The sequence below is a fragment of the Pollachius pollachius genome (genome assembly GCF_949987615.1).
Source record: "Pollachius pollachius genome assembly, chromosome: 17".
NCBI lineage: Eukaryota > Metazoa > Chordata > Actinopteri > Gadiformes > Gadidae > Pollachius > Pollachius pollachius.
In genome coordinates this window covers 9,976,150-10,003,373 of record NC_136950.1, presented here as the reverse complement: position 1 = coordinate 10,003,373, position 27,224 = coordinate 9,976,150, and the positions used below count along the sequence as shown (strand labels likewise).

The 27,224-nt window shown below is 41.5% G+C and overlaps 1 protein-coding gene and 1 long non-coding RNA gene across 6 annotated transcripts in view; one reads left to right on the top strand and one right to left on the bottom strand.

The window, feature by feature from the left end:
• Positions 1-669: 669 nt before the first annotated feature.
• Positions 670-23,271, bottom strand: LOC307088565. The gene is made up of 3 exons (XR_013812573.1): positions 23,156-23,271; positions 16,937-17,042; positions 670-1,366 (listed from the first exon to the last, which is right to left on the bottom strand). It is a non-coding gene; the product is annotated as an uncharacterized lncRNA (long non-coding RNA).
• A 3,157-nt stretch (positions 23,272-26,428) lies between these two features.
• Positions 26,429-27,224, top strand: part of rbm33a (RNA binding motif protein 33a) — a 31,750-nt gene continuing 30,954 nt past the window's right edge. For all 5 annotated transcript variants that reach the window (XR_013812580.1, XR_013812581.1, XM_079754714.1 and 2 more), the window contains exon 1: positions 26,429-26,591. Coding sequence is in view for 3 of the 5 variants with exons in the window: in XM_079754714.1 (XP_079610840.1) it covers positions 26,573-26,591 (19 nt within the window). In the remaining 2 variants the exon portion in view is untranslated. The remainder of the gene's footprint in view (positions 26,592-27,224) is intronic.

The following is a 27,224-nucleotide window of genomic DNA, read 5'->3' as shown; positions in this document are numbered from 1 at the left end:
TTCAACACCTTAACGTTTGGCTTGTTCTGGCAAGAATATATAAAACCACTCTCACTAACAATGTTGCTTAACAGCTTTTTATTGTGTTGGAAAACATTAACGATCACAAACAAATAGGCAAAGAAGCTGGAGACAAAAGATACCTTGAGGAAAACAAGAACAATAAACCACAGCATTAATGTTTAATTATGTATAACAATGTGTATCGTTTAAGGGTGGAGACTAGCACCATCTACTTACTCAAGTCGATCAAATTATAACAAATATAAGGTTCTCGATCATATTAGGGCCTGTGCTGTATCACGTTTTAGCACATATTTCATACAGGTTATATCATGTTCACTGCAGCAATATATTGAGTGATTGCAGTGATTAAATATTTTATCAGTATTTATTTGTGTGTGTTGTGTGTACACACACCACACACACCTCTCCATAGCACCCAGCACTCTAAGGCTCATCATTCAGAACCAGAGGCATGGATCTGAGGGGAAAAACACTGCGGCACAGTGTTTCTAAACTCTGCTAGGCATAACACCGCCCCAGTCTGTTGGTCCAGTACTGTTGAACTGTTTCTGGTCATACGCAAGTTTCTCTTCCAACACAGAGAGGAGGACGAGGGCCTGGTGTGGTTGGATGCATCAGAGAAACCACCGCCCGCTTCATGAGACCTTATCAGTGGCTAAATACCAGAGGGTTTCAATAGTTGCGATTGAATAGTAATCGTGCACACTTTCAGTTTTAGGGACAAAAATACATGTATAGCCGTAAGATGAAACGTGTAGTATAATAGTAGTAAAATAATTTAAGTGCCTTTCACTGTGAGTCGAATCTCAGCACTGATTTATAGTAATACAATTTAGTCATAACATACACAAGATAAGACCTTGTAAGTTTCCACAGTTGAAAATAAAATGGCAGGCTGCTTTAAATTGAGTTGTCGACGGTACAGTGATGACAAACCTGGCCTTCTCTGCTTCTGTTGCCAGGCAACAGGAACCCAGACAGGGTCAAGGGCAGATCCTACTCACCTCAGTCTCCTCCTGTCTCCTGGGACCTCCCTGTCACTCACAAGGGTTCCCCATCATCTAGCTCCATGCTGACATCTTCCTCATCCTCCTACTCATCCTCCTCTTCCTCCTTCTCTATCTCAACGCTAACATCTTCCTTATCATCCAGCTTCAAGGTGACATCTTCCTCCTCTTCCAGTTTCATGCTGACATCTTCCTCCTCTTCCTCTTCGTGGCGCTCCATGTTACATCAGTCCTAGCAACAACACCTCCTCTTCCTCCTCATGGAGCGCCATACTGCATCAACACCTAGCAGGACATCTTCTTCCTCCTCTTCCTCAACCACCACCAGCTCCCTACAGAGACGGGGACAGGTGGAAGGTAGAGAAGCAGTGTGACAATGGATTCATCTTGAAGGAGTGTTCCTCTGCAAACACTGAGCTTGTTTAGTCATTCAGAACCACGCTGCACAATTAGTACTAGTCCCACCACAGCCCCAGTGCAATCAAGACCTGTAACAGCTTTCCAAAGATCACCTCTATGCCTGAATGACACCACGACAACAACACAACGCTATGGTGGGGTTTTCTGAATAGGGACACGCAGGGAGAAGCCATCTCTATAGTATTTATTTAGAAGTGCAATTGTTTAGGAGTATGTGAATAAACATGAGTAATTTGATTTGAAGTGGGTGCATGCGCGCACACACACACAAGCACACACCCCAATAAACACGCAATATTTTGAAAAACGTGATCATTCTTTCACATAGAATAATCAAATTATCACATTTACCAACAGGAGAAGGCAGCCTAAATGTGTTGGTGTATCTAGCGAAGATGGTCCTACCTGGTCTAAATAGCATGGATTTGAATCTGGTTTTCTATGTTGTAATTACAAATGGATCCATATAGTTGTGTGTAACATAAGACCATGTAAAGAGCTGGAGTGTATTAAGTTACCTCTCTGTATAATTATTCATTGGTGTATTTACTGCATTGTGTCTATCGAAGACATTCTGGGCTGGGTAAGTTAAGACATAAAAGAGTAAAGAGAAAATACACAATACTTCAATAAATATACAAAAATACAGCACAATACAATACAGTACATACTACAACACCCTACTACGAAACATATTAGCAAACAATGCAATACAATACAATACAAAACATTATGCTGCAGTCCGTAATATGAAATAGTACCACAAATACTTCCATTCCATTTTTTTAGATATTGGGGACAATTTATTCACTGATTATGTGGAGATCTTTGGGACAAATGAGTTCAAAACAAATCCTGTTGTTTCGACAGTGAGATACATGTTGGACCATCGCGCGACTTATTCTACACCAAAATGAAGATTAATGTAGAATGAAAATAATAAAGATACCAAAGGTCACTTTAATAGGAGGTTAAAGAGAGTTTCCCATGTAGCGCAACCTCAAATACCCCCCAGGAAAGCCCATGCGTTTTCCTGTTCCCAAAAGCTTTACCATTCTGTCAGATATCTACAAACTCAGGCATTGACAATGTCATACAGTGCTGCAGCGAACGTGCTCCTAACATAATGCAGACGGAGCCATGGACTACGTCCTACTAGTACTGCTGGAGACACTTAGAGATGTTTAGGGAGTTGAGGACTCTGACGCAGATGGGCTTGGATTGGCGTTGAGGTGCTTGCTGACTTCAAGCGCCTGCGCCCACCGCTGGCTGCCATTTTGACTGTTACCGGGTACCCAGAGAGAAAGAGAGAGAGAGAGAGAGAGAGAGAGAGAGAGAGAGAGAGAGAGAGAGAGAGAGAGAGAGGGTGGGGCTGAGCGGTGGCGGCCATGATGGTTAGATCATGCCAACCGTAGCTGTAGCAACCTGAGCATCCTCCTTCGCCTCCTTTACCACCATCTTACCATCCAGGCTGAACCGTGTTCACCGTACTGGGCCATGCCGTCTCACCAGAATAACCAGAATAACCAGCACACAGCAGCGTTACGCTCAGCACGGGAAAATACCCCGGCCGCTATAACGACCGTGAGGTATCAGATACTTTAGAACAATAAAACCAACACGTTTCCATCTTGGATAAATTAAAGCTATGTATAAGAACATACTACCAAAATACTTACTACTCTATCCAGTAGACTTTAATATCGCACTCCAATTTTCAAAATTTTGAAAACCGCTGTTTCGGTCAAGTACATGGGAAATTCTTTTTAGTAATATTTTTCTTTTAAATATAACTATATATTTTTATAAGATATAGCATTATATCCCAATAAAGTTTTTATTTGCGGAACCAGTCATACTGTTCTTTAAAGCTTCAATTATTATAAAAATACTTAGGATTATTTAGGTCCAGTGAGGTTTAAATTACAAATGTCCTGTATATCAAAATGGCTTATCAAAGTTAAGTAAATATTCTTAAAGTAACATGCAGTACAGTAGCAAACATTAATACATTGATTGTAAATATATTGGGAATTATTGCATGATTATTTTGCGCTTTTTATATTGTCTAAAATACATTGTGTAAATATTTTTTATAATATGTATCATATTTTACATTTTAAAAATTCTTTAAATTTAGACATATCTATATTCAAGTACTTACAGAGAGCGGCATCCCAAAGCATCAAATAAAATAAACCAAATTCAATCATTTGAGAGAGAAAAAATCCTCTCCCTCAAAAAAGCCCCCTTGTTAAAAGCCCTATTAAGACTATAAACCAAGAAAAACAAAGGAAAAAAACATTAATGTTTGTCCTTTTAACTAATGTCAAGCAGCATATATCGATTTTGCAAGTGTCCACTGGCTATAAAACAAAAGAGCCAGCTAACACAGTGATGATCTGTTTATTTAGACGGAGGCGTCTGAACCTCCATACTCTCTAGTCCCCAGCCCTGCCAAAAGACAGGAAGACAAATCGTCCTCTTTTTTCTACGACTAAAGTGACTTTTAACCAACTACAGTTAATGTCAAAGTTCACCAGGTCCCCTTGGCAACAGCGGGGCAACGGGCAACAGTGTCTAGACAGGTCACGGTAACCCCCGCCACGCCTCATCCTAACCCGGCCCTCCGCCCCCTCGGCTCTTTCCGGAAGGGGCATTGGACCCGGCCAAGGCCAGGGTAAACAGGGGAGAGGGGGGGGGGGGCTGGCCTTTGGCCCCAGAGGTCGGATCACCACCTCCACCCTCCAGTGATCAAAGCCGAGGCTCCTCCGCGTCAGGCGTCCGCTTGCAGGGGGCGGGGGAGGAGATGAACTCTGTGTTCTGTAATCTGGACGGACCCTGGCCCGATTGTCTCCTTTCACGGGCCCTTCCGGTGGTGGGGAGCCCACTGGGGAGGACAGGCTCTTTCACAGGGGGCTCCGGGGACAATAGGGGCTCTTCCGTCGCGCTCCACCATCTGGGCCCCAACAAGAGAATGGCTCCCAGGAGGAGAATGGGCGCACGGCTTCACAGCCTGAATGGAAGCCACGCTGCTGGGGGAGACGGCACCAAACATACAGTAATGCCTCACAGTTACACACACACTGCAAGGCAATCTGCATGCACAAATAGAGCCGTGTATATGGGCTCTGACATACACGGCTGCACAACACGCAGGGCTTTAGCATGACGTACTCACAGCAGAAGCAGAGGAACACGCACAAACAATGTTCAGCCGACCACGCCCCTGACAATATCCCTAAACATCCCGTCATGACACAGCCAAAGCCATCCAAGACCCCGATGTAATCTCAGTTACCAGGACTCTCTGTTGAGTTCCATCTCTACCTGCACAGGTGAAGGCAGGGCAGGGCTTCACCTGCTCAGACTAAACTATAACAACCCAGAAAAAACAAATCTAGAACGACATAGATTAACCTAGACTAATTTAATCAACCTGGACCAACCTAACCCAGACTAATCTGGATCACCCTAGACTACCCCCAAATTTTGTCTAACCTAGAGTAAACCTACTCCACCCTTGACTTATTTAGATAAAACAAGATGCTAAACTAACCTAGACTCATCTAGTTCAACCTAGGTCACCATAGACTATCCTAGACTAACCCTTAAACTAGACTCTAGGTTTCTAGTTAGTAGTAAGTGTCAGATACCAGTCAGAAGATAATAAAAAGGATGAAGAAAAGGCAAAATTCGCACAATTTAAGGACTTTTGAAATGTTTTAAATGAATAAATTCAAAAATCCATTAATACGATAATGTACTTTACACCAAAGGTCTTTGTGAGTCTGTATGTTTAGATGCTAAAAAAGTAACAAGGAAATACATATTTTTAGGATTTAACACCATCTTTGGTCTTAACTATGCCACACAACCCATAATACAAGATAATAAACAGAACAGAACACAGCCATTATTATTTGTATTTGAAATTCCATTCAGCTTCATTTCAATGAGTACAGAAGTTGTAATCAAAGATAAGCAAATTCTGTTCCAGGCATCAGGACGACTAACAGGGATTAGTTTTAATCTGGATTAATAATCCCACGCCTTCGTGACTGTACGTACGCTACAACCATCAACGCTCATTCACGTGCTGACACCTGTGAGTGCCTCTTTACAACCCTTTCCAATCCTCTTTTCTGTCTTTTGTCTCTTATCTTCTCTTCCTCTCTCGTCCTTTCTCTCTCTCGTCCTCTCCCTCATCCTCTCTCCCTTCAGAGTAAACTGCATCATTCTAAACCTTTATTTAAATAAATTCTGAATTATATTTTTCCATTAGGACCCTGATTTGTGTAAGAGTTTTTGCATTCAGACAATAGGCAAATACACACAACAGAACACGATATAAACAAACGTAAGTAACACACAACCAGACAGAATTACTATTATGTATTTCTATTACATGGCTTTGTTGAATACTCAATTCTGATTGGTGAATTACGGTATTCAGAGGTCTGTTATTGATGTGTAGCAGACCACTTCTATGAAGAACAGACTGTTGCTATGGACTCACTTCTCTGACTGTAGAATATTACACTTTTTTAAGCAATAAAAACAATGAATTTTTTTAAATCAATTCAATCTGGAAAAGCGAGAATTTACACAGAGCCTGACATTCTAGTTAAATAAACCAGTTTTGTGTGTAATGCTATCGGGAGATATTTTGCGATACATTGCAATACAGTTTTTCCATTATCCCTTACATATTACGTTTTTTCCGTTACATTTTCAAAACAGTTTTGCATCCACACAAGAACATTTTCAGAACTATCAACGTCCACACGAAACATAACAATGAGTGAAAATGGTGGATTAAGTATGCGAAGCCAATGGGCGGTGGAGTACCTTTTCTGCTCAAATATGCAAAAAAACAAAGAAGAAATCCACGAGCCTGCGTACAATGGCTTTGTACCCCAGCGTATAGTCAAAGTTTTCAAAAAGGTAAAGCTACGGCTTCGACTGTACACACAGCGCAGACAGGGCTGCGTTTTTATAGACTCCACTCTGGAAGACGTTTGTAAAAGTCTCAGTTTTCTGGCCCCAAAAACTCTGTTGTCATGAGGACCCAAGGCGAAAACGCAACAAAACCTCTTTGTTGGGTGTCACCCAGTCTTGTGACTTAGGACCCTTCAACACGATGCCTATACCGTCACCAGGTGTATTCTTTACCCAATCACCTGGACAGGTGAGACCTCGTTAAGACTGTTAAAACCGTTAGGGTTGTATAAAAGGCTAGGGGGAAAGGATTTCATAAAACCAGTGTATTGCTGTCTATGTCCCATGTATCCAGAGTTAATGTCAAATCTGGACTCTTGGCAAAATGGTGAAAAGTAAGTCCAAGCAAGAAGAAAAGAGGTCTAGTTCCTCTAATTCTATGCTCTAGAAGTCGTTTTGAAGTCTGTTTGAACCAGAGATCGAATCGGGATTGAATCCTGATTTGAAAACTGTTCCCAAAGTGACACAGGGCCTGAGTTTGGACTTCAGGCTGCTAGGTGACCACAATATATAGTCTTCATTTCTCATTCCACAGCGTCAGTTAGAACACTGGGTGACACCAGCTTTCTGTGTCTTCTGTGTATTCTTATCATCAGATGTCATCGTAGTTTGGATTCTTATTTGTACATTTTGATTAGATGCAAACAGAAAGAAGAGAGTGGTATATTTAGAGAGGGAATATGTCCCTGAGGCAGTTCGTCATCTTAAACATTCTCTCATGTCTTTGAAAGGCGGATATCTTGCTTTGAAGATGTTGCACATTCATGGTTTAGCTGTCAACTGTCATTAAAATACATAAGAACAGACAGACAGATGTATGTGTGTGTGTGGGTGCATCTATGTTTGTGTGTGTGTGTGTGTGTGTGTGTGTGTGTGTGTGTGTGTGTGTGTATGTGTGTGTGTGTGTGTGTGTGTGTGTGTGTGTGTGTGTGTGTGTGTGTGTGTGTGTGTGTGTGTGTGTGTGTGTGTATGTGTGTGTGTGTGTGCGTGTGTTGTCTCCAGTCAGGTGTGTAGCATAGCAGCCAGGACCCTCTGTGCCATCTTCTAGCTGAATAATTAGCCTTAGCAAGGCTACGCTACACTCATTACTGCTAACAACAACAGACTGGAAATAGCATCCAATCCTATAGAGACAGGGAACAGCGCTCCACTGAGCTCGTCGCCAGTCGGTGTGTGAAACCAACAGGAAACAACAAGACAGGAAACAACCAGACACCTGCTATTTCCCTGCTAACCCAGGCTCAAACCCAGCACACGGCTGCCCACAATGCTAACACTAGGGCGCTACACCAACACACCCGGGAACCACTCGTTCACACTCACTTACTGCATTCCACTTTCACTTTCTGCTGCAGCTATTTACTCTATTAAAGAATATCTGAACCAAAACGTTCATCAACAATATCACAATTGGTTACCTGGATAAATTTCTCCAGGGAATTTTAGGGAATTTGAGTAAGTGAGAGCACCACCAAGTCAACAAATCCTGGGGAGAACCCTGGACTCAGTAGAAATACTGAATATTATGGTAACTAAAGGCAACTATCATCTACAGCCCACTCAGGTTAGTTGTTAAACCATGGAAGCAAGTCGATTCTACACACTGTGGCACATTTTCATGGTTAACTCGATTTGGTTATTTGCATACTATAAGATATAATTTGGCTACCAACAGGGACAGCCCAGCGTTTCTGATGACCTTGTGGTTGTCAAGAGGAGAGACAGAGAAGAGGAGAACATGATATTGTGAGAGAAGTGCAGTCTGAGCAGCCAACCCTGTGGAACAATGTCTTGTATTAAACCCTTCTGCTATGAGTCCTAATATAATACATGTGTAGTACTATACTGTCTTTGTAGGTTAGTAATATACCGCCTGTGTAAAGTAGTAGTAATATATTGCCTGTGTATAGTAGTAATATACAGCCTGTGTAGAGTAGCAGTAATATACTGCCTTTGTATAGTAGTAATATCCTGCCTGTGTAGAGTAGTACTATACTGCCTTTGTAAAGTAGTAATTTACTGCCTGTGTAGACTAGCAGTAATATACTCCCCTCTTCCGAGACCTCCACTGGCTCCCTGTAATAGCTCGCATCAGATTCAAGATGATGGTACTGGCATATAAGGCAGTCGATGGAACTGCCCCTGCCTACCTCCAAGCATTAGTAAAGTCACATACCCCAGCTCGATCCCTCCGCTCAACTACCTCAGCCGGACGTCTGGTACCGCCATCGCTAAGAGCAAGCAAAGGTCGATCAGCAAAGTCACAACTTTTCTCTGTTTTGGGACCTCAGTGGTGGTACGAGCTCCCTACCGATGTCAGGACCGCAGAGTCGCTCACCAGCTTCCGCAAAAGACTCAAAACTCACCTGTTCAGAGTTCATCTCGACTCTGCATAGAAACCAATGCACAGCCACCATTGAATGTTGTACGTCCTGGCACTTGTACAAGGTATTTAATTGTGTAGCATCTACAGTAGCTGCTATCACTGCTTTACACGGGGAATGGGTTAGCCTAGCGATTGTAATACTTGCACTTGGTTCTATGAACGTCTTTACTGTACCGATAGCGATATATTGTTTCACTTCTTATGACAAATGTACTTATCGTAACAAATGCACTTATTGTAAGTCGCTTTGGATAAAAGCGTCTGCTAAATGCCCTAAATGTAAATGTAAATGTAAATATACTGCATGTGTAGCGTAGTAATATACTGCTTGTGTATAGTAGTAGTAATATATTGCCTGTGTAGGGTAGTGGTTATACTGTATACACAGTATATACTGTATAAACAGTATAACTAGCCTACACAGGCACTATATTACTTTAACTACTAGCCTACACAGGCACTATATTACTACTACACTACATAGGCAGTATATTACTCCTCTACACAGGCAGTACATTACTACTACTCTACCCAGGCAGTATATTACTACTACTCTACACAGGCAGTATATTACTACTACTTTACACAGGCAATAAAATATATATATATTGCCTGTGTAGAGAAGTATTAATATACTGCCTGTGTAGAGTATAAGTAATATACTGCCTGTGTACAGTAGAACTGTTCTGGTATAGACAAGGTAGAACCCTGGCCGTTGGCTGGTAAGTCATACTATCAAATGAATTAATTGTTCAACTAAACATGCAAAAATGTGGTTACATTATTATTTTATTTTTCTTCTTTTGCAAATTATCAAACCAACGTCCTCCTTACAGCCCAGTCTGTTTGACCAATCAGAACACACAATGGTCGATCAAATCCAGAATGAACCAATCACATTGCTTCACCAGACAAATATGTTGCTTCCCTTGGTAATATGAAATATGTCTCTAACAGAATGCTTTAAACTGTCTTCAGAGTGTCACATCAAACTGTGCACCCTGGGAAGTGTAAGACACTTTGGATAAAAGCGTCCATCAAAAGGTTATTATATTTAGATTTCTGTGCCTCTGTACATGCTTGGGTTTTTTGCAAATTTTTAAACTATATTATGTGTCGTAATATAAGTACTTTAGTAAGTACAGTAAGTTCAATATTTTGACAAATTTAAGGAAATAATATAATATTATATTATAATACGGCAAGGATCATCTGTGTAGAAAAAAACAACAACATAGTAGTGATACATAAAGAATCAAATTAGTAAAGGTCTTTAGCGCCCTTCAAAACAGGGTCATTACATTACACAGTGGTTACCAAGGGAGGAATTACGTCTAGAATAAATGAGCAATCCTTAAAAGTGCAATTCTTAAAAGAAAATACAAGACAAAGGAGAAGGAATCACGTAGATTAGCATAACAATTTTGCAGTTTCAGTAATTAGAAGTAGTAGTACTTCAAGTAGTAGTGGAAGTAATCCTGGTACTAGTATCACAAGTAGTTGGATTGGTAGTGGTGGCAATAGTAGAAGTAGTATTACTAGTGGTGGTAGTGTGAGTTATAGTAGTATTAGTGGTGGGAAATGAGTAGCATCCAGGCAGCTGTAACAGCACCTGTTCTTTGATATGTAGACAAGGTGGGGAGGCATTAAGTAGCAGGCTGTAGAGACTCTTATTAGTGGGCAGTTTAGTGATTAAGAGGAGCTGAAGATAAACAGCGGGCTGGGCTGGTATCAGTCAACGCACAGTGGGATAGGAGAGGTCAGAAGTTAAGCTTCCTAAAGAGCCCCCCGGCACCCCAGCTCCTCGCTCCCTCTCTCCACTACACTGCCTGACTCTCAACACCCAGAACCCAGCTCCCTCTCTCCAAAACACTGGCTCTGAACACCCAGGACCCGGCTCTGAACACTCAGAACCCAGCTCCCTCTCTCCAAAACACTGGCTCTGAACACCCAGGACCCGGCTCAGAACACTCAGAAACCGGCTCCCTCTCTCCAAAACACTGGCTCTGAACACCCAGGACCCGGCTCTGAACACTCAGAACCCGGCTCCCTCTCTCCAAAACACTGGCTCTGAGCACCCAGGACCCGGCTCTGAACACTCAGAACCCGGCTCCCTCTCTCCAAAACACTGGCTTTGAACACCCAGGACCCGGCTCTGAACACTCAGAACCCGGCTCCCTCTCTCCAAAACACTGGCTCTGAGCACCCAGGACCCGGCTCTGAACACTCAGAACCCGGCTCCCTCTCTCCAAAACACTGGCTCTGAAAACCCAGGACCCTGCTCTGAACACTCAGAACCCGGTTCCTCTGTCCCCAACACTGGCTTTGAACACCCAGAACATGGCTCTGAACACTCAGAACCCGGTTCCTCTCTCCACAACACTCCCTGGCTCTGAACACGCAGAACCCTGCTTCCTCTCTCCACAATACTGGGTCTGAAACCTCAGAACCCGCTTCCTCTCTCCACAACACTGGGTCTGAACCCTCAGAACCCTGCTCCCTCTCTCCACAACACTGGCTGGCTCTCTGAACACACAAACATGAAAAATATCAATTTCACATTTGGTTTAACGCTTTCACACTTTGTGTCACTGACACCCAGAGAGGCGAGCAGGAGGGGGTGCAAGGGGCAACTCCTGGATCAGGGTCGCCTTAATGCCTATCAATTAGGATCAAAAGGGGATTATGGGCTGGGGGGGGCGGCGGGGGAAGGAGAGCCATGCAAAGTGAGTGAATGCTGGGGGTCACAGGCCCAACTTCATTAGACCTGACCTTTCCACACCACGGTGTGACAGCAGAGAGAGCCAGCAGCCTTGGGCTCTCGCTGCCCAGTATTAAATGTCTGGCCGAGTGTCAAGTATGTAACTCAGACACGCAGCGGGGCTGGTGAAAATCTGTGCCGTATGAAATATTCACTTTCAAAGTCCTGCGAGACTTATTAGGTTACCACTATTTGGTGCAGCAGATATTTGCTCATCAAGCCACCAGAAACCATTCCTTTCACCTGCCAGAGAGGCAGAGGAAGTCTAATTAGTGGTGGTGGCGGCATTTCTCCGAGCGATGGAGCACCGGAGGCGCCGCTGCTCCCATCTTAATCCACTAAAGGTCATGCCGTGGAATCGTTTAACGCGTCCCAACACACCTGCGAGCCTCAAATGCCACCCAAACAAGAGCACATTTCAATATAAAGTGTTCTTTGGAAAGATGTGTGTGCACTAGAAAGTGTTGTGTAAGTCATGAGGGTATATTTCGCCAAAATCCGTCATGTTCCGACTCCAACCAATCTCTTTTCCATTTAGGAGGAGGCTGAGTTGATGGACTAGAACTGTGTTTCCTGAAAAACCCTACTGATGGTGTCGTAGTGTAAGTGGAATATAAAAGGTCACAACGATTTGCCACTTTTCAATCATATAATGACAGAAAAGGGGGAATCCGCTTATGACACAGCCATGCCCAATTATCGATGGATATTACAGATTTAAATTAGGAGTTTTTCAAAATTAAGTGAAGGAACTTAAGGTTAACAAATATACATTTAAAAACGTACTCAACAATTGCGTTGATGTGCGCTAATTGCGATAAACACGTATTTTTGTGGAAAATATCTGATTGATAATAAAGACGCACGATAATAAGGATTCCTGGGAACACTGAGAAGCAGGCCGGCTGCAGAATCCAAACACACTTTCGGTGCTAAATGAGAAAGTTGCAAGTTTAGTTCTCCGAGTGACGCTGGAGTTCTCCAGTTCCTCTCCTCTGGAGGACATTCAACTGCTCTTACACAAGTTCTCTCTCCTCTCCTTTTTTAAAAAAGGGATTAATACTGTGAAGCATATGGGAGAATGTGGAAGCCAAAGAAAGTTTGGAGCTATCTCAAAAGAGCTGAAGTTGAATTTGGACTGAAGTTTCTTCTGCTTCCCTCGAAGTTTGTGTTCCATTGAAGCGGGCATGCAGCTTTGCAGTACAATCAAACTGTGGTCAGCCATGTCCCGCCACCCCCCGTACCTTTCATGATGCTTCTATGGACCAGCACCGTCCCATTTAAGGAGCAGGCGGCTGGAGGATTTGCAGTCAAATGAAAGCAGGAAGGATTGTTGGAGCTGTCAGTGTAACGCAGCAAACTGGGAGAGGACATGCAACGTGTGCACATCATGAGACGATCAGCCAAACATGCCGCATTCATCTTCTATACTACACTACATTACAAAATGCATTCTCTCGTCTTTCAAACAATCATTCTCTACACTAGACTACAACATGAGTTCTCTCGCCTTTCAAACACTCATTCTCTGCACTACACTACCCTACAACATGCGTTTTTCCGTCTTTCAAACCACACACAAATAAGGATGTTCCCTACGAGGTGCTTTGTTTTGATTCGCTGGGCAGGGGGGGTTTGGTGATTCATTCACATGCTGCAGAGTCATGCTATGTGACTGAAGGCAAAATACAGAGAGCTTATGGGCTAGCAAGACATTGTCTTTAGAGTCAAAACAATCACTGCTCTACTGGAGTTCAACAATACACACACCAGGAACATTCAACCACTCAGTTTACGTAACTTCAGTATGGAACGTAAAATACTGCTGCTACTACTGATACAATACACTGATGCAACTTATATTAAGTACTAGGTTTAAGTCCTGTAAAGTAACATGTGTAGCAGCATCATTTTAACCGATTTAAGGACTGACCCAATTTCTTATATCAATATAGCTGTGATGACATATTTTTAAAGCTAGCTAAAACCAATTGCAATAGCATGACTTGGGAAACCCAAGCACCCACACACCAAAACCATTCAGCACACATTGACTTGATTATAGAATCATAGACCACAGTTAGTATAACAGATATAACCTAACCCCAACCTCATCTAACCTTGTACAAAGCTAACAGTGGTGGAAAAAGGTCCAGAGTCAACTTGTAGTGGAAGGGACAGGAAGGTTAGGTGTTTTGTACAAGATGAGTTGTCATGGGGACAGGGAAGTTAGGTGTAGTGTACTTTATGAGTTTTCATGGGGACAGGGAGCTTAGGTGTAGTGTACTTTATGAGTTTACATTGGGACATGGAGGGTAGGACTAGTGTACAAGATGAGTTATCATGGCAGGGCACAGCCCAGCTTAATATGTTCCTCACTGGCTGTTGTGTCGTCTGGCGTAGGAACACAGGCTGCCTTTCAAAGCGGATCACCACTTTAGAGGGCTAACCTCCACTTATAGACACACTTAGAGACAGCATGTACAGTACTTTAACCAATCTCCTTTCACTCACAAACAAAGACAGGAGTACAGTACTTTTTACCAAGCCCTTTTCAGTACTTGACAAAGACAGCAGGTACAGTATATTCCACTAAACTTTCCAGATTCCCAACTATACCATGCAACTATGAGGAGTTTGAAAGGGCTGGAACTCAAACTAAACAAAATAAAAAGAAAGTATTCTAAGTGTATTACTAATGGTCCCGATTAACGTTTTCAAGAATACAATGCTAATGTTAGAAAGTGAATAATATATTATTTTACAGCACTGGCATATTATAGATATTATCTACAAAATATGAGGTAGAATTTGTTTGCGAAAACATATAGTTTCAACGAATAGTAACCACGATAAAAAATGTCTGCGTATACATTTTTAACAATATTATATGTCGTAGATATTATGATATTTGCTTTTATTTACTCAACATGTGTGCATAGATAGACCAAAGCTCAAAAATATCAAAAAGGATCAATATCAAAAAAAAAATTCAAAACACATTTTTGACATGAACGGCAGGACGGTCCTGATTTACATAAGAACACATTGTACGCAATTTATGATATAATATAGGAAAAGTGTTGTGTGGTAAAATAATGACTGCAGCGGTTAACCAATTGAATACAAATAATATCAATGCTAGGTATTAGGACATCTAGGCCTGTTTATTTGCGATCATTCAATTATTATATACATTATATTATTACAAATGTCAAAAATGTCAACAAATTACTGTTACTTTATCCGCTTGTGCTTTCGCTGATTCAAATGTTTTAATTTGGACCATAATTATTCACCTCTTCTGAGAAAAATGTTTTAGATAGTCTTTTTAACTGAATATTTTTGTATAAAGAGAATTATAAAAGAAAAATCTTACACTAACACTAATAGCGATATACATTATGAAAAATATAACAAACACACATAATATTTAGCGACGTTAATATTTAATACTATATGTTGGATTTGGAAAGGCCAAAATGTAATAACTGTTTTCTAAATTTATGAATATAGTTAATTGATTTATACACGTTCTGTTTTATTGTTCATAACTGTTATCCTCCCAAGCATTCAAAACATTTCGTAAAAACAAATGCAACGAGAAATATATTTTCCTAAACACTAAAAACAATAGAACGGCAAATATTTCACATCCCACGACCAATTGCGAAAACACACAAATTCAGCACAATAAAAAATATTTTTACGCGCCATCGAGCATTTTCTCACTTTAATGCGTCCATTTTTGCTATCGCGGTGTACAGCAAACTGAAAGCCGCCGTAAGTGGGTCTGCGGTTCTGAAACCTAAAATGGAGGCGGTTGGCCTTGAGATGGATGGCTGGGTCTGGCTAGCAGTCCTCCCAGCTGTGCAGATGGGCTTTGCGTTAGCATGAGGGAATGGAGCTAATGGATCAGGCTCGTGGCACAGAGCCAGCAGAGCCCTTAAAACACACTGTTGGTTTCATACACGCCACACCACTGTCAGAGACAACACCCTTCTGCCTGGCAACACTCCACCACCACCACTATCACTGCACCAACCCCGCTATCACTGCACCACCACCACTATCACTGCACCAACCCCGCTATCATTGCACCACCACCACTATCACTGCACCAACCACGCTATCACTGCACCACCACCACTATCTCTGCACCACTATCACTGCACCACCACCACTATCTCTGCACCACCACCACTATCACTGCACCACCACCACTATCTCTGCACCACTATCACTGCACCACCACCACTATCTCTGCACCACCACCACTATCACTGCACCACCACCACTATCTCTGCACCACCACCACTATCACTGCACCACCACCACTATCTCTGCACCACTACCACTATAACTGCACCACCACCATTATCACTGCACCACCACCACTATCTCTGCACCACCACCACTATCACTGCACCACCACCACTATCTCTGCACCACTATCACTGCACCACCACCACTATCTCTGCACCACCACCACTATCACTGCACCACCACCACTATCTCTGCACCACCACCACTATCACTGCACCACCACCACTATCTCTGCACCACTACCACTATAACTGCACCACCACCATTATCACTGCACCACCACCACTATCTCTGCATCACTACCACTGTAACTGCACCACCACCACTATCACTGCACCACCACCACTATTTCTGCACCACTACCACTATAACTGCACCACCACCACTATCACTGCACCACCACTATCACTGCACTACCCACCAATAACACTATCACCACCACCACAGCACCACCACCATCGTCAACACCAAACCACCAAGCATAGCTCACAATAGACAATGGCATAATGAAGGTCTGAATCATGCCCATCTCTAATGCTATACGACCACACGCTACACGATATGAAGTAGGGTGTGTTTGATCGCCATGGCAGCGTTGGAGCCAAGATGGAAGCTTCTTACGAGCAGTCATCCCTGTGATGCTGCAGCCAGGCTGCATGGGGGACCGTCCACCAATAGGAACGCAGCATGGAGATTCAGACGCCCTCCTTGCATCAGCACATTTTGGCTAATCTTCCAGTGAGCGCTGGGGCACCCACAACCCACATGTCTATGCTATAAAGAGATCATAACTCAATGTTACTTAGAATGAATGGCAGAAATCAGTGTGATGGGTGCCATCATTTCAATTAAACGCGGAGGTTCGTAAATACACACTCATCCTTCCCTAAGGCGCTAGGAAGCGCTCACTGCTTCACCTTAATGCATTCCTAGCATTACACAAAGCCTTCCTCCTCTCCACTATAGACATCCACAGGAGATTAGGGAGCAGGTCAACACTGGTCTTACCCTGGGCCAAGGCCTGGGTCAGGTCCTGGGCTAAGTCCTGGGCTAGGCAGGACCAGATCTTCGGCTAGGTTTTGGTGCTCTTTGACTCGGATAAGGAAGACTTCAGCTGTAGAGAAAGAGAAAGATGTAAATCTTGTAAACATGGAGGATCATGTTATAAGTTACTGCTATAAAATATGGAATATTTACAAATAGAATTATGATTATTTATATAAATTATCATGATACATATAAATATGAATATGTAATAAAATTATATAATCTACTGATAAACAAATGTCGATATAGTTATCTGATAAAGTCTATCGATATAAAATCTATTTCTATCAAATAATTAGGGCAACGTTGCTCGATGAGGAATCTCCAGCTGCAGAACACTAACACAGATTACATAATTTCGTGATGTATATGGAACATCTTCTAAACATGGATACTCATGTTATAAAATACACTGCTGTAAAATATGGAATATTTAGAAATTGAATTACGACTATTTATATAAAAGGTCTTGATACATATTAATATGTGAGATACTGATATAATCTACTGATAAAATCGAGTTATAACAAATGTTGATTTAATTATATGATGGAATCTATCGATATAAAATCTATTTATATAAAATAATAAGGGCAGCGATTCTCGATTCAAAACAATTCCCAATTCAAAATGCACATTTTCAGATCTACCCCAGTCCGCTGTGCTCCAAGAGAGGCAAAGTAGAAGATTAGGCATTAGAGCAGAGTAAGTTGTGTAGAAATTGATGGCGCTTTTTATATTTGAAAAGGTTGTTTCAACTGGTAAACACACAAAGACAAACTGAAGACAAAATAAAACGAAACAAATGATCGAAGTCATAACACATAAGAATCTTGCCTCTATTGTGAATCGATTTTTTTCCCATCATACCTAAAAATAATCAAATGTACTGATCGGAAATAATAGATTTCTGTACGATAATATATATATATAGATATAATGTACAGCGGGTTACAATCCAACCAATGACTAAAGTTAAAGTTTCGGACATTTTGTCGCTGAGGAACTGAGGTGTGGGAGTGGGACATATCTGAATTTCATTGTATGACTGAGAACATGTTTCTTATCGTGCATATGACAATAAACACTTTGAATCTGAAAGGATAAGAACATGTTGTTTGCATTCTTCAGTAAATGTCCGCCCAGGTCTCCTTTGATGTTAAGGCAGGGTTTCAAACCTGTTGGTTGAGCTCACTTTGGGATGATATGTAGATGAGGTTGTGGGAGATGTAAACTATAGATATTTGATTAACCATTTTTTATGTATTTTTTTGAATCTATAGGTTGAAAAGATAACGCTTACTAACCCAAACATTTGAAGGATAAGGCCTCCAGTAGGACTACTACCACTCCAGTAAGACTAGTAAGATCAACACCCAAAGGATTATGACTCAACTGGAACAACTACCACCCGAGTAGGAATCTTACCCTAACACCTTAAAGATGCTGATAGTGGCATTTGTATGACCCAGATTCAACGAGTCCTCATTTTGCATCCTGATAAGGGAGTATGCTGGGATAGACTTTGTTAGCAGCACTACGATAACTAAGACGTTGAGGACTATAACTCCAGTATGACCAGCCAGTAAACAACAATGACTCCAGTAGGTCTATGAGGTTAAGGACTGTGACTCCAGTAAGACACGTTAAGGACAATGACTCCAGTAGGTCTAACAGGTTAAGGACTGTGACTCCAGTAAGACACGTTAAGGACAATGACTCCAGTAGGTCTATGAGGTAAAGGACTATGACTCCTGTAGGTCTAACAGGTTAAGGACTGTGACTCCAGTAGGTCTAACAGGTTAAGGACTATGACTCCTGTAGGTCTAACAGGTTATGGACAATGACTCCAGTAGGTCTATGAGGTTAAGGACTATGACTCCAGTAGGTCTATGAGGTTAAGGACTATGACTCTAGTAGGTCTAACAGGTTAAGGACTATGACTCCAGTAGGTCTAACAGGTTAAGGACTGAGACTCCTGTAGGTCTAACAGGTTAAGGACTATGAATACTGTAGGTCTAGATCGTTAAGGACTATGACTCCAGTAGGTCTAACAGGTTAAGGACTATGACTCCAGTAGGTCTAACAGGTTAAGGACTGTGACTCCAGTAGGTCTAACAGGTTAAGGACTATGATTCCAGTAGGTCTAACAGGTTAAGGACTATGACTCCAGTAGGTCTAACAGGTTAAAGACTGTGACTCCAGTAGGTCTAACAGGTTAAGGACTATGACTCCAGTAGGTCTAACAGGCTAAGGACTATGACTCCAGTAGGTCTAACAGGTTAAGGACTATGACTCCAGTAGGTCTAACAGGTTAAGGACTGTGACTCCAGTAGGTCTAACAGGTTAAGGACTGTGACTCCAGTAGGTCTAACAGGTTAAGGACTGTGACTCCAGTAGGTCTAACAGGTTAAGGACTGTGACTCCAGTAGGTCTAACAGGTTAAGGCCTATGACTCCAGTAGGTCTAACAGGTTAAGGACTATGACTCCTGTAGGTCTAACAGGTTAAGGACTGTAACTCCAGTAGGTCTAACAGGTTAAGGACTATGACTCCAGTAGGTCTAACAGGTTAAGGACTATGACTCCGGTAGGTCTAACAGGTTAAGGACTATGACTCCGGTAGGTCTAACAGGTTAAGGACTTTGACTCTAATAGTACTCACATGTTGGGACTATGACTCCAGTACTACTACTAACCCGTTAAAGAATATTTACAATAGGGCTAACGCTCCAGTAGGCTTACACATGCTGAAAACTATGACTGCAGTAGGAATCCTAACATTACTTTGACTTTAGTCCAACATGTTAAGGATGTATAAATGCTACAGGTAAATATAGGATCTGGATATAATTAAGTGTCTTGGCTGGTCAACCATGAATATTACCAACACAAACCAATCGAAAAACACACACACACACACACACACACACACACACACACACACACACACACACACACACACACACACAAACACACACACACACACAAAGCACTCCAAAATGGTGGGCTGTGAAAAAAGTTTCAGTAGTTTTCTGTATATCGCTTTTGAATATCGCTGGGCCTGGTGTGAACTGAGTGTAACCATGGCTAACCGAGGGTATGGAGACGCTGATCAAACAGAGTATGTGTTAACACTATCCCAGCCATTATGAGCCCTCCGCTGGTCATTTCACAGCCCTGGTCACTTCCACTATACACTTTAACACTCCTTAGCCTAATACTAAGCAATGCAATACTGCTATCAACTGGTTGGTACGAACATATGTGTGCGGCAAGCTTGTTATATCCAATATATTTTTTTACCAGATTGAGTTAGAATAATTGCAATACAGTGATCAAATGACCTGTCTATAAACTGTGTTAACGAAAAATTATTTTTTTCAGTATTTTGCATGCTAACAGTATCAATCACAATACTGAAATCAACTTTTGATTACAGAAAACATGCAGATTTCTTGGGAACCGCCATCTCATAAAGAGGAGAATATTATTTTGAAGATGCGTTGTTAAAAATATGCATTAAATGTTTTTCTATTTATATGTATGAATTTAATATGTATTCATAACAATATGAATACGCATAATATATACGATATCATTTAATTTGTCTGAAACTATTTTTCGGCACAGAAAATTAGGCAAAGGAAAGTATTGCTTAGACTAAGAAAACAGAGGAAAAACATGCTTTGCGATAGCATTAACGTATTATTCACAAAAAACCTTTGAAATAGTCATTAACAGCTAAATGATTTACAGAAGTTGTAGAAAAATAGTTTATAAAATCATCAGCTGGTAAATTGGGTTTTCCTAGCTTATGGTATTAATATTGGTAATAAATGTAATATGGTAATATTGGTAATGATCCGTAGTGTAGGTAATATAGAGTAGGTCATTTAGGTTATATTGTAATATATGGTAATAAAGTTCCATTGGTAATCGATGTCCTATCGGTAATTATAGGTAGCATAGGTTATAATTGTAATATACGTAATATATGGTAATAAACATAATATCATATAAGTAGTACAGGTAATATTGTAATTGTATGCATTAACATACATATCGTATAGAAATACATATAGAAAAAAAACATAGGTAATATCGGACATTATATTGGAAATATGGCTGCATAAAATATTGGTAAAATTGATTGGAAATTATATATATATATGGTAATATGTGTTAATGATTAAGGCTCTGATTACATACAACTTGCATAACACTTCACAGGATACAACTACACAGTTTACATCACCCCTGACCTAAGACACAAGATCCTGAAACCAGGAGAGACCAGTAGAGACCGAAGAGGCCATCAGAGACTGGTAGAAACTAGTAGAAACCAGCAGAGACCAATATAGATGGGAGAGCCCATGAGAAACCAGTAAAGGCCAGAAGAAACAAGTAGAGATCAGGAGAAACCAGTAGAGACTCAGGGACAGGGGGCGGGGTACTGAAATGTTGGAGGGGCCATATAGTCACATGTCCAAACTGTCTGCAGAAGACTGCAGTGAAAGAAGGGGTTACAGTCTGTAGTAGAGGAGGTGAGGCAGACTGTAGTAGAGGGGGTGAGACAGTCTGTAGTAGAGGAGGTGAGGCAGACTGTAGTAGAGGGGGTGAGGCAGACTGTAGTAGAGGAGGTGAGACAGTCTGTAGTAGAGGAGGTGAGGCAGACTGTAGTAGAGGGGGTGAGACAGTCTGTAGTAGAGGGGGTGAGACGGTCTGTAGTAGAGGAGGTGAGGCAGACTGTAGTAGAGGGGGTGAGACAGTCTGTAGTAGAAGGGTTGAGACAGTCTGTAGTAGAGGAGGTGATAGACAGTAGTAGAGGATGTGATAGGCAGTAGGTGGAAGAGGTAATAGACAATAGTTTAGGGGGTGAGACAGTCTGTAGTAGAGGAGGTGATAGACAGTAGAAGAGGGGGTTATAGTCATCCTTAGGGGATGTGATAGACAATAGTTTAAGAGGTAATAAAGTTGTACAGGAGTTGGTATAGCAGGAGAGGAGTTAATGTACAGCAGTAGAGGTGATAGACAGAAGTAGAGGATGGTGTGACGGACTCTCACATACCTCTGCTATAGTCTGTATTCGAGGTGATACAGTCGTAGAGGAGGTGATACAGTCGTAGAGGAGGGGATACAGTCATAGAGGAGGTGATACAGTCGTAGAGGAGGGGATACAGTCATAGAGGAGGTGATACAGTAGTAGAGGAGGTGATACAGTCGTAGAGGAGGGGATACAGTCGTAGAGGAGGTGATACAGTAGTAGAGGAGGTGATACAGTCGTAGAGGAGGTGATACAGTTGTAGAGGAGGGGATACAGTCATAGAGGAGGTGATACAGTAGTAGAGGAGGTGATACAGTCGTAGAGGAGGGGATACAGTCATAGAGGAGGTGATACAGTAGTAGAGGAGGTGATACAGTCGTAGAGGAGGTGATACAGTAGTATAGGAGGTGATACAGTAGTAGAGGAGGGGATACAGTCATAGAGGAGGTGATACAGTAGTAGAGGAGGTCATACAGTCGTAGAGGAGGTGATACAGTCGTAGAGGAGGGGATACAGTCATAGAGGAGGTGATACAGTCGTAGAGGAGTTGATACAGTAGTAGAGGAGGTGATACAGTAGTAGAGGAGGTGATACAGTAGTAGAGGGGGTGATACCATAGTAGAGGAGGTGATACAGGAGATTCGCCTCCTCTGTCTATCTCTCTTCTGTCTATCACCTCTCTACTATCCACATTCATCAGAATCCTGCTGAATGTGGAAAAGCTGTGAACCCGAACTCATCTTGGGGACGTTATCATTAGTAACACCTACACAGAATGACACTACACCTTCAAAAGTGTATGTTGCTGTGTGTTTTATGATGTATAATTTGCTGACTACAAGGTATGCTCACGTGGGCTTATGTTTGGCGCGCACCGGTTAAAATGACGGCATTCACGTGAGCAAAGGTGCGTCACCTGCGCATACTCGCGGACCGGAGCGTGAAGCAGGTGAGCATCAACATGGGCATTAAAACGGCTGCGCGGACACGGGACAGCAGCACGGGCCGCCTGCGGTTGACAACTAACCGTTGACACATTTTATACGTTATACAAATATATCACAGTACTATGGCAACTGGATGCCTGCCCAAAAAGCACGGCTTCCATTGGATATCAAACGCAGTCGTATCTTACCTGGTCATAAAGAACTGTCTGCTGACCAATTGTAGACTGACAATAAACTTTCGTTTCGTCACTCTGGTTGACTGTAAAGCTAGGGTGATGGCGGCGCTTCCAGCGAGACGTAAAATCCATCCTTTCGTTGTATTTCTCTAATGGGGTGCGAATATAGAGGGAGTTAAAGTCCATGTTGTGTTTTATCAGTTTCAGACAGAGTCCAGACAGTCTCCTGGCGGGGACGTGCCTAGCTGAATTGCGTGTGCACGTTGAATGGCGCGGGAAGCCAAACGTTCCTGAGTGACATCCGCCTCGCCAATCACCTCGCGAGTAAGAATCAAACATCCAATGAACTGTGCCGTTTTGATAACATCCCGCCTAGTTGCTGACGCAGATGCGACTAAAAAATAGTTGATACAGACAGTTGTGGGTCACCGGCTGGATCAAGAAGAAAATGAGGAGTCATTGCATTATTAACCCTAAACTATCGCTTAACCTTCAGTCGATGTGCATATTATTATTTTACAAAGACAGCACACAGTACACACACACACACACACACACACACACATATATACACACATATATATATATATATATATATATATATATATATATATATATATATATATATATATATATATATATATATATATATATAAAACAATACAAAACATTTAAGAAGGATGCAAATGATGCAAATATATCTAACACATCTTGATTTACTTCAAAATAGTCTACCCCATTAGTAATTAGCTTGTACAAGTTTTTTTATCGAAACCTTCTCTTTCTAAAGGTTGACATTTCACCTAAAATACCCAGGAATGACATCAACTAGTCAAAATTATTTCTTGAGTTCACTGATATTAGTTTGGTATTGAAAATATATAATTGTATGCCTGCATGCTATTCTGTTCTGTTTCTCCTTACCATTTTACTGTTTGGAGCTGAAATAGGTTCATTATCAATTGGGGGGAAAAATAGTATATTTGGGTTTTTTTGGGGGGTCGTCAGCACAAGTCCTAGATAGCATTAAAATACTTAAAATATCTATCCATGCTCTGTTAAGACCTGGCTTCATATTAAAACTCTCTCTGTCCTTCAACCTTATTTACATTGTTATGGAAAAGAGTGAACTGGGGACAGGCCGAATCAGCCCCACACTAGATTATAACTGCTGGATTTTCATCATCCAATGGGGGGAGAAATCTAGAGGTTCCCAGGAAGAGAACTCCCAAGGTGGAATGGGTTCAACCCGAATGTCTGCAGTCTACCTAGGCATCCTTGAGCAAGAGGCATTTGGAAAACAAACATAAATAGTCATCAAAGTTTATCTTACAAATGTCTGTTTGGCCCTCTACGGCCCTAGTTAGATTTATTTTACCCTAATTGTCCTGTGTCTGGCCTGTTTCTGGCATAGAATGCTTTATTTAGCCCAGAGTCCTCTGGTTAATGTATGTTGTTTACTGAATAAATAATACAGTGATCTCCCATGTTAAAATGTGAAGTGTTTCATCTCAACAAACTACACTCCGTACATAGAAAATAGAACAAAATTACATATTTTAATAACATTTTAAGTGAGAAATCATAATTTAAAATCTTGCGGCTGGCATTGACATTGGCAATGATAGAATAATAGTCTTCCAGCATGCAAAACTATTCAAACAATTTCTAACATAATTTCTCATTCGACTTTGCATCGTTTTACATCTGAAAAGTAAAAATATTGAACAGTTTTAGATTTGATCTGTACAATCCCCCCAGTTCATTAGAATTCACAGACGCTCTCTCAGCCACAAAGTCCCCTTACGCTTTCACAAATCAAAAGCCCCTCCCTGGCCGGGCTCTCAGATATTGACCTTGTTCTTCTGCCTCGCAGCGGGGCCCATAATGACGCTCCAGTCCACTGCACACCGCTGTGCCGCGTCTTCCGGCCTCTTTGTTGACATTTGTCAGCCTTGGAAGAATCTGTGTGTCTGAAAGGCGTTGGAGCCCCGCTCCTGAGTCTGACTGCAACGCGGCTACTCCCAGACTTAAGCACCGACACGGACCACAAAGTCACCACCAGATTAAAAAAAGGATTTGACCTTACAGGGGAAAGGAAATTCAAAGGATTGCCTTGAAAAAAGATTAACCACCATTTTGAATTTCAACAAGAGTGTCAGTTACTCTTAGGCGGGGGGCAATTGGACGTGAGCTTGACAAGAGCAGGAAAGTAAATTAAATTAACCTTGGCTTCTCTTACTGTAACCCACACACAGGTACTGGAGTTACAATCTCATTAACTGTGCAACCAGCCCAAATAGGAAGGAATATGCTGCAGACTTTTGGGTCTGGACTATGCAGTACATAATTTATATCTGGCCTATATCACAGTAGTAAACATTCATATTTCATCTTTGACGCACAGCACACACAACCAAGCCCACAGCATTAAGAAACAAGGACAGACTGGAGCCACACAGAACTACAACTATAGTTGGTTTGCAACATATGCGCTGCCACGTTGATATACAGAGTACCACCACTGGTATTTACACTCTGTTTATCAACATATATCATATTGACTCATATACAACTCACTTCATCATGTTCAACTCTCATCTTTCTACACCATAGACCTGCCACTCCACAGTGGGATCAAATGTTTATCTTTAAATTGATTTGATTTTGTCTTATATGTTTACATTTTACAGATGTATAATTTTCATAATTCATATAATAGTTTATTGATCTTGGAAGGAATTCACGCCGACAAAATATATAGTAATATTCACTTATTTACAAAAATAATAATAACAAAAAAAGGCCTACTGTTAGAGTAAGTATTTTAAACAGACAAATTAGCACATACCAATAATAATGGTTGAGGATAACCATAAGGTAATGTATTAAAGTTAAGCCTACATTTTCAAATAAGATCTTATCTGTTAGAGATACAAATATTACCAGGTCGTTGTTGGCCTGCCAAATTACAAATCACTTTCAATACAAAGCAGTACAATTATATGTTAAACTATTTGAAACATAAAATAACTTCTATATTACACATTACACTGTCACCATGTACCCTGAACTTCAACTTGTTATTGTAATCATTTGTTTAACCTGAACAACTTTATGCACCTTATATATTTAGTATAATTTTATTGTTTATAATTTTCATCATTAGTATTTTATTATTCTTATTCATACTATTTATGGTGACGGTTATTATCTATGACCCGTGTTGTCACCGCAGCACAGCATCAGAAGCTGCGATATTCTTACCCACAATGCACCAGAGTGCAGAGCCTGCAGCAGGTTGAGGTTAGCATCGCTGCTGCTAAACAATTAGCTTCGCTTTCTCATTCACTTCCAAGTCCAAACACTACAAATTAATGCATTTTTAGTTTTACAAATAGGACAACTGTTTGGACCGCGTCTCACGCCATGGCTTCCAACGGCCAAGGTATGTACAGTTGTTTTTATGACTTCAATGAATCATTCATGAAGGCTCGCTAGCACTGCTAAGCTCGCGCGATATTCCAGGCTTTGTTGTACACAGATCGCGAGGAGAAAAACAACCTCACTTCCACTCATACGTATATTTATGTTTCTTAACCGAGTGGGAAAGATACATTCATCATTACTGTCGAGTATACGAGCAGAATGGTCCGCGTGAGAGCTGTAGGAGCCTTTCCGCATCCAGTATCAGCTAGCATTAGCATGCTAGGTTGCCGCCGCTGCTTCAGCTCGGTATTCGTGTGTTATATAATATTGATTGACACGGTCAACTTAAACGACCTATATACATTTGTGTCGGACTATGAAGGCGTGGTTAACATCCTACTTGTTGGTTTCGGCCCCTGATAAAATAGTAAATATGAAGGCGTAGTTAACCCACCTGGTGGTGTCGGGGCCTTGATGTAATGGTAAACATGAAGGCGTAAGTTTAGTCAACCTGCAGCATGGTAGTTTCGGCCCCTGAAGTATTATTAAATATGAAGGCGTAGTTAACCTTCTAGCTGGTGCTGTCGGGGCCCCTGATGATATCCTACACATGAAGGTGTAGTTAACTTCCTACCTGGTGCTGTCGGGGCCC